General features: G+C 47.9%; 1 protein-coding gene across 1 annotated transcript; it reads right to left on the bottom strand.

The window, feature by feature from the left end:
- Window positions 1-2,702: 2,702 nt before the first annotated feature.
- On the bottom strand, window positions 2,703-8,466 carry LOC125136014 (acyl-coenzyme A thioesterase 1). The gene is made up of 3 exons (XM_047796604.1): window positions 7,835-8,466; window positions 6,583-6,785; window positions 2,703-3,731 (listed from the first exon to the last, which is right to left on the bottom strand). The coding sequence occupies exons 1-3, from the start codon at window positions 8,418-8,420 to the stop codon at window positions 3,126-3,128; spliced, it is 1,395 nt and encodes a 464-aa protein (XP_047652560.1). The 5' UTR covers window positions 8,421-8,466; the 3' UTR covers window positions 2,703-3,125.
- Window positions 8,467-8,751: the final 285 nt, after the last annotated feature.

Here is an 8,751-nt window from a genome sequence, read left to right as displayed (position 1 = left end):
TAACAAACCTGAGTAATATCCATAAGGATGCAGTTTCCATCCCAGGCCCTGCTTAGTGGGTTAAGAATCCGGTGTTGCCATGAGCTGTGGTGTAGGTCACAGACGTGGCTCAGATCCCATGTTGCTGTGGCTGTGGCATAGGCCAGCAGCTGCAGCTCCGATTCAACCCCTAGCCTGGGAACTTCCATGTGCCACACGTGTGGCCCTAAAAAGCAAAAAAACAAACAAATAAAACCACAGCCATTGCTGTTGGTAGAACAGAGTATGTGTTATTGTCTTCTATGCCTTAATTTTTTTCTCATACATCTCCTACCTGTATGTTTCGGCAGACTTATGTGAGCTCTTTTTATTTTTTTCATTTTTTAAAGTTTTGTTAAAATATTTTTGGTTTACAATGCTATGATAATCTCTGCTGTACAACGAAGTAATTCAGTTTAACACATATGCATATCCAACCTTTTTCACATTCTTCCTCATATAGGTTATCACAGAGTCTTGCATAGAGTTCCCTACAATATACAGTAGGTCACCACTGACGATCCATTTCATATGCAGTAGTGTGCACATGCCAGTCCCAAATGCCCAATCCATCCCTCCCCCTCAGACCTGTCTCCTTTGTTAATCCCTTTTTTGTTGTTGTTGTTGTTGTTGTTATTGTTGCTATTTCTTGGGCCGCTCCCGAGGCACATGGAGGTTCCCAGGCTAGAGGTTGAATCAGAGCTGTAGACACCGGCCTACGCCAGAGCCACAGCAACGTGGGGTCCGAGCCGCGTCTGCAACCTACATACACCACAGCCCACAGCAACGCCGGATAGTTAACCCACTGAGCAAGGGCAGGGACCGAACCCGAAACCTCATGGTTCCTAGTCGGATTCGTTAACCACTGCGCCACGACGGGAACTCCCCAAGTTTGTTTTTGAAGTATGAGTCTGCTTCTGTTTTGGAAATAAGTTCATTTTCCTCTTTTTTATATTCTACACAATAAGTGATATCATATGATATTTGTCTTTCTCTGACTTACTTCACTCAGTATGAAAATCTTTATGTCCATCCATGTTGTTGCAAATGACATTATTACATTATTTTTGGTTGCTGAGTAATATTCCACAGTGTATATGTACCACTTGTTCTTTATCCATTTCTCTGTCCATGGACATTTAGGTTGTTTCCACATCTTAGCTATTGTAAAGAGTGCTGCAGTGAACTATTTCACTGCATAGTGGGGTGCATGTATCTTTTGCAGTCATGGCTTTCTATAGATACATGTCCAGGAGTGGGATTGCTGGATCATATGGGAGTTCTGGTTTTAGTTTTCTAAGAAAACGTCATACTGTTTTCCATAATGGTTGTACCAATCTCCATTCCTGTCAGTGGTGTAGAAGGGTCCCCTTTACTCCACCTTGATTCCAGCATTTATTGTTTGTCGACTTTCTGATGATGACTCTTTTGACTGGTATGAGGTGATACCACACTGTAGTTTTGATTTGCATTTCTCTAATAATTAGCAATGTTGAGCATCATTTTATGTGTCTTTTGGCCATGTGTATGTCTTCTTTTGAGAAATGTCTATTTAGATCTTCTGCCCATTTTTTGATGGGATGTTTGTTTCTTTGATATTGAGCTGTGTGAATTGTTTCTATATTTTGGAGATTAATCCCTTGTCAGTCGCTTCATTTACAAGTACTTTACTCTGCTCTGTGGGTTGGCTTTTCATTTTGCTTATTTCTTTTCTGTGCAAAAGCTTTTAAGTTTGATTACATGCCATTTGCTTATTTATTGCTTTTTTTTTTAGGGGAGCACCTGTGGCATATGGAGGTTCCCAGGCTAGGGGTCAAATCAGAGCTGCAGCCACTGGCCTGCACCACAACCACAGCATGCAGGATCTGAGCTGCGTCTGAGACCTATACCATAACTCACGGCAAGGCTGGATCCTCAACCCACTGAGTGAGGCCAAGGATCTAACCTGCATCCTCATGGATACTAGTCAGGTTCGTAACCCGCTGAGCTACAACGGGAACTCCCCATTGGTTTTTTATTTGTGTTACTCTAGGAAGTGGATCCAAAAGATATTGCTGTGGTTCATGTCAAAGAGTGTTCTGCCTGTGTCTTCCTTGAAGAGTTTTATAGTATCTGCTCTTACATTTAGGTCTTTAATCCATTTTTACTTTATTTTTGTGTTTGGTCTTAGGAAGTGTTCTAATTTCATTCTTTTGCCAGTAGTCGTCCAGTTTTTCCCAGTACCAGCTATTGAAAGGACTGTCTTTTCTCCATTGTATATTCTTGCAAGACCTGCAGTGTAGGTCGCAGAAGGGGCAAGGATCTGTGGTTGCTGTGACTGTGGTGTAGGGCGGAAGCTCCAACTCTGATTCTACCCCTAGCCTGGCAACTTCCATATTCCATGGATGTGGCCCTAAAAAGATTTTTTTTAAAAAGGATAAAATTTTTGACATTGTATATCCTTTTTCCTTTTTTTTTGTTTTGTTTTGTTTTGTTAGGGCCAACTCGTAGCATATGGAGGTTCCCAGGCTAGGGGTTGAATCACAGCTACAGCAACGCAGGATCCAAGCCACGTCTCAGACCTACACCACAGCTCACAGCAACGCCAGTCCTTAACCCACTGAACGAGGCCAGGGATTGAACCTGCAATCTCATGGTTCCTAGTCAGATTCGTTTCAACTAAGCCACAAGGGGAACTCCGTGTATATGCTTTTTTTCCACAGTAGATAACGTTTATTAGTTATTATACATACTCAAATATAATAATAAGTAACACAACAAATTGCTACTGAGCAGCAGTCGTGTACCAGGCACTGTTAGTCAGGTATTGCTCTTTTCCTTTCAGGGCTATAGCTTTGTCAGGTGGATGTTGTTAGATACTAAAAGGTATGCTTTCTCCATCTCTTATGTTTTCTAGAGCATCACTCTCCCCTCAAACAACTGAAAAAGTATGTAATTATAAAAATCTTGAAAACTTCTTGGTATGTTCACTCTAACAGTGAAGGGGGAAGAACTCTTAAGTAATTATTGAAGAGAAAAAAAAACTACACATACGGATACACAACTTCTGGCAGCTGTTCCCAGGAGAGATTAGCATCAGGGATGCCACCCAATCAGATGCGACCCAATCACAGTTTTGCTGGGATCGTCCCCTTCTCCCCGCCCAAGTGTTTGTGGAAGAAAGTCTGGAGCTGCTGCCAGGCATCCACCTGGGCCATGGCATGAGCCCTGGGCTCCCCTCCCCAGATGACAGAGCGGCCCACCAAGACGTGCAGAGAAGCCCGGCACAGGGGGAAGTAAGGAGGCTCAATATAGTGTCCCGCCCTTGGGTAGCAGATGATCTGGGGCTTCTCCTTCCCATGGGCCTGCAAGCGCTTAGAGGCCTCATTAGCATAGAACTCACTCTTCCAGTTGTGGTCATCCTGACCCACAAGGAACAGGAAGGCACTCTCAGCCCTTTCCACAGGAATGAAACTCTTCTGGTCAGGTCCCTCCAAAGGGCTGTTGAGGACATGCAAAATGTCTGCAAAGCCATCTTTGGTCACGTTGATTCGACTTAGGTTGGTGCCCAGAGGGGGCAGGGTCTCACCCTTGTAGTGCAAGGTTCCCCCGATGTTGGCCACAGAGGCATTGATTACCACGGTGGCGGTGATGCTCTTCAGGAAGGAGGCCATGGAGAGGCAGAGTTCACCGCCTTTGGAAATCCCAAGCAGCCCGACTCCTGGACCCTTCACCTGAGAAAAGGACAAAGGCAAAAGGAGAGTGAGTCCTTCTGAGCTCACAGTGCCATGTGGGGAGCAGTGCCTGGACTTGAGAGTCAGGTGGAACTGATGCTGACTCTGGGCTCTTCCATTTACCAAGGTCTGCAGCCTTGGGCCACTGACTCATCCTCCCTCTATATTGCTTTCCCGGTTTCTCCATCAGCATTCTTGGTGCCTCCAGCAACCACATGAATGACTACTGAATACTTTGGCCTCTCAGTTCCCTGACCTCCAAACCACCAGTGATCTTCTCTCAGCCACACACTCCCACTGTCATAACCTAAGCAGAGTCATCAGTAAGCACATCAATCTCACCTTCAAGCATTCTCCTCTCTAATCACCTTTTTCTTCACCACCACTTTAGCCATTCTCTACCGCCCACGCCCAGCCATCTGAGCCCTTGACTACCACTTTCTTCTCTATCCGTACCTCTCTCAAGTTCTCACTTGCCACCTCGTACAGTTTAGATTTCAAGCTTCTTTATTCTAATCACTCCTTTGCAAATGCTCTCAACTCCTTTAATACCTCTCTTTCTTTGATCATACTGACCTGGAAAGGAGCTAACCTCAGTTGAATCCACCTGTTATTCACTTCCTCCAGGCCAGCATTTGAGCAAATGAACAGTACTGGAGAAAAAAAAAATGACCTTTGTGCCGACAGATCTTAAGTCCTGTCATGATGATGGATTTCAAGTGAGCATCCACATCGCCCCTCAATCCTGCCACGCTGCGCTGGTGTTTGCTTTCCACTTCTCCAGAAGACGTTTCACCTTATCTTCTACCTCTGTAAGCCCCCTTTAACCTCTGTCCTCCTTCGCTCTCATCCCTTCCTACTTCACGGAGAACATAGGAGCTAGTAGGTAGGAACTGGTCCTCCCTTTCCCCTGCCAGGTCTACTTAGTTCCACGTGTACTCAAGCTCCATCTTCCTTCCTGTTTCCCAAGTAGCTCTGTTCTTATCAAAGGCCACTCCTCCGCTTGTGCTTGGGATCCCACACACTCTCATTCTTAAGGACTTTGCTCCTGCAGTCACTTCTTCCCTCGCTCTCTCTCTCCTCCATAACTTTCCTCTCTGCTGGCTCCTCTCCATCCATGTACCTCATGCTCTTGTACCTCTTACACCAATTTTTTTTTCTTTTTTTTTTTTTTGGCCGCCACCTGCAGCATACAAAAGTTCCCAGGCCAGTGATCAAACCCAAGCTACAGCAGTGACAACTCTGCATCCTTAACTCCTAGGCCACCAGGGAACTTGCATACCTCTTGCATTTTAATAACAGTCCCTTGACCTCAAATCCACTCTGCCCTAGTTTTCTACTCCCTTTCACAACAAAAGGGGAGCAAACTTGGTCTGTAGTTCTTTCCCGTCTTCATTCCCTGCTGGGTCCCCTCCAGGGTGGTTTGGGTTTGCCCTATTCCACAAGGACTGTTCTTGTCAATTACCAGACTCTTATGTTAACAAACGGCCTTCTGACTGACCTCTCCACAGCAGTCTCCTTTCTTTCTCCTGACTTCTACAGCAGCACCCTTGACTGATTTCAACCGTTTATTCTGCATAAAGGTGCTAGGAGTAGGATATTATCGTCATCCTGATTTTTGAGAGGAGGAAACAAGGGCCCCAAGGTCATGGAGCTAGAAATTGCCAAGATCGAAACTCAGATTTAGGACTTCCCGTCGTGGTGCAGAGAAAACAAGGTTTTGGGTTCGATCCCTGGTCTCAGTGGGTTAAGGATCCTGTGTTGGCCGTGAGATGTGGTGTAGGTCACAGATGCAGCTCGGATCTGGTGTTGCTGTGGCTGTGGCATAGGCTGGCAGCTGTAGTTCTGATTAGACCCCCGCCCTGGGAACCTCTGTATGCCTCAGGTGTGGCACTAAAAAGACAAAAAAAGTATAAAAATAATCATAATAGGAGTTCCTGTCGTGGCACAGTGGTTAACGAATCCGACTAGGAACCATGAGGTTGCGGGTTCGGTCCCTGCCCTTGCTCAGTGGGTTAACGATCCGGCGTTGCCGTGAGCTGTGGTGTAGGTTGCAGACGCGGCTCGGATCCCGCATTGCTGTGGCTCTGGCGTAGGCCGGTGGCTACAGCTCCGATTCAACCCCTAGCCTGGGAACCTCCATACGCCGCGGGAGCGGCCCAAGAAATAGCAACAACAACAACAAAAAAAAGACAAAAAGACAAAAAAAATAATAATAATCATAATAAGAATCAAAATTAAAAAAAACCCACAACCTCACATTTAACTTTTCTCTATCACACATCTTAAGCTGGTTGCACTACACCCCATTGCCTTAGCTAAGAGCTCCAAAGAATCCAGCTACCTTGAGCTGTGATTGAATTATAAAATAAAGCAAGGCTTATCTTCTAATCCTCTGATAACCTGAACCCTGAAGACATTTCCTACCCCCTAGGTTCTTTGCTAAAAGGTGCTTCCTTAAGACTGGATATCTGCTCTCAGAGGGACACACGGAGGAGAGGGCTGTTAAACACAAGGCTTTAAGCTGGAGGCTGCCTCCTGGAGACTGATCCCTTTCCCCTTTCCCTCTACTTCCTGTGTCAAACCCAGGCATCTCAATGTGTTTGGGCTTGTAAAGAAATATTGCAAACCACTGGCATTTAAAATTCCATGCGACCATCTTTACTAGCCAGGAAATCTGTGAGAGCAACATCTAATTGCTTAGAACGGGTCTGGGAGAAGTGACTATGGAAGGTAATGTGTGCTGAGGGCAGGGAGGGGCTGTCAGGAACTTGTCAGGGTCTGTGATAACCCAGAACACTTAAGAGGAGGAAAGCTGGTACAAGAACACAAAACATAGAGAAGTTCCAACCTGAGGGTGACTAAGTAAGTAGTTCAGAGCTTCTTCAAAGTACTCCAGGTGGACATTCTCTATGCCTTTGGGGAGGTCTTCATAGTTATGATAAGCCAGCGCCATCACAGCAAAACCCTTCCCAGCCAGCAGACTGGCTCGGTATTCCGGAAGGCCCCCTCCAGCTCCAAAAAGGTCCACGATCCCAGGAAAGGGGCCAGGATCTTGGGAAGAAACAAAAGACAAAACTAAATGATTCCTGAAGCTCTTTGCAGTGGTGTCAGAAGCCACGTGTTGCCTATTTGGTGATGTCAGAGTTTTCTGTTGACAATCAGAAATGCTGAATGGCTCTGGTCTTCAAAGATCCAGACAGTGGCTTAGGCTAAATCCACGTTCCCTTCTATACCCAGAGCCTCAAATCCCCACAGATTTTTACAAAAAGCATGCACTACTTTTGTGATTAAAAATAATGTACAGACAATGAAAACAGTAAAAATCAATGTCCTCTCTGCTCCCTCCCCCCAAATTGGGAATGCCAGATTCTAGCCGGGATGTGGACAGCTGGGTCCCCCGTACATTGCTGGTGCTGTGAAAATTAATAAAGGGGAACCTCACATTGGATTTCAGAAGACAGAAGGGGAATCCTCAGCAGTACCACTCCACATTAATTATGCAAAGAACTGTCCGTTACAGATCACAGTAGAAGAGTCATCAACAGGAAAGAATCATCAGCCACTGGCCACAAGAAAAGATGTACATTGCATCTCCTTCAAGAAACTGACCACCCCAGCAACCCAGCCAATGAGAAACAGCCAGTGAGATTTAGAAACTACCTATACTTATTTCTTTCGGTCTTTTTAGGGCTGCACCCTTGGCACATGGAGGTTCCCAGGCCAGAAGGCGTGCAGCCTACGCAGCCACAGCTGCAACAACGCCAGTTCCCAGAGGCATTTGCAACAGCCTGTTGCAACACCAGAACCTTTAACCCACTGATGGAGGCCAGGAATCAGACCTACCTCCTCTTGGATTTTAGTCGGGCTCTTAACCCGCTGAGCCACAGTGGAAACGCCCTACCTCTATTCCTTTTCATTACAACTATCTCTTCTCTTTCCGTATGATGTCTTTGGCCTGACCTCTCTTTTGGAGTGGCAGAGCACCTCCCCAGCCAGCCTTACTGTCCCATTCCTGTCTCCCAGAAAGTTTCAGGCCCCGTGGACCTCCAGAATGTTGGAAGCTGCCCCTTGCCTTACAGTTAGGTTAGTCCGCGGCTCACCTGGAGGCAGGAAAAGCGTGGCGCGCACCCGGCCCGCGCGCACCGGCTCCCGCCGAACCCCGGGCGGCAGGAAGTCGCGCTCGTGCACAGCCCGGCCCAGGAGCCGCCCGCCCTCGGGCTCGTGGCCCTCGAACACCTCCAGCTCCACGGCGAAGGGCGTCTGCACGTCCCGCTTCACCAGCCGTAGCAAAGGCTTCTCGGGCTCCAGAGCCCAGAAGAGCCCCATGGGCTCGAGCCCCACGAAGCTGCCGCCCAGCGCGGGCGCGCGCGCCAGGTCCAGCTGGCCGTCGGCGTCGGCGCAGTAGCGCGCGTGGGCCCTGAAGAGCGCGCCCTTCTCGTCGCGCAGGGACGCGCGCAGCGTGACCGGCTGCTCTGGGGCCAGGCCGCGCACAGCGATGCGCACCGGCTCGTCCCAGCAGCAACGGCCCGCGGGCTCCAGCGTCACGGTCGCCGCCATCCGGAATGGGGTCCAAGAGATTGGGTTAGCGGTCCTTAGTTTTGGAAGCCCTACCAACTGTCCGCAGCTCGTATGGCCCACTTGGTAAAGTCTCGTCGCTCGCAGGAGAGCCAGATACGAGACCATCATTTTGTGCCTTATTTCAGATCTGGGATCTATTGAAGAGCCTACGAAAGTTATAGTCAGAGGTCCCCTAGCGGCAGGCTACTTAACTGCAGTCTCAGCACCCATTGGTGGCGAGCAGTCGGCTGAAATTAGGGTAGCAGGGAAGTCCTGCCAATCAGTAAGCAGCTTGTCTTTCAAAGTAAGAGGGAAAACCGAGACGCAGGACTTTTACTTCGGGAACGGATTTCCTGGCTTTACCTCTCAGGAGCTGGAGTAGGCTGGACCAGGGCTGCCCCTGAAGTAACCTGGCACTTAGCAAATGTGTCAAGTCGCCAAACTTAATAGCCAGGAGGAG

Source organism: Phacochoerus africanus, chromosome 9 (assembly GCF_016906955.1).
Source record: "Phacochoerus africanus isolate WHEZ1 chromosome 9, ROS_Pafr_v1, whole genome shotgun sequence".
Taxonomy (NCBI): Eukaryota; Metazoa; Chordata; class Mammalia; order Artiodactyla; family Suidae; genus Phacochoerus; species Phacochoerus africanus.
The sequence above is the reverse complement of the archived record's forward strand: the minus strand, read 5'-3'. Positions and strand labels throughout refer to the sequence as shown.

Bases quoted from the DNA above. Each gene is read 5' to 3' on its own strand.
- LOC125136014 (XM_047796604.1), bottom strand. From the start codon at position 8,420: ATGATGGTCTCGTATCTGGCTCTCCTGCGAGCGACGAGACTTTACCAA. The intron at 6,786-7,834 runs GTGAGCCGCGGA...TTTCTTCCCAAG, and splicing joins CACGCTTTTCCTGCCTCCAG to ATCCTGGCCCCTTTCCTGGG. The intron at 3,732-6,582 runs GTTGGAACTTCT...TCCTTTTCTCAG, and splicing joins ACTTACTTAGTCACCCTCAG to GTGAAGGGTCCAGGAGTCGG.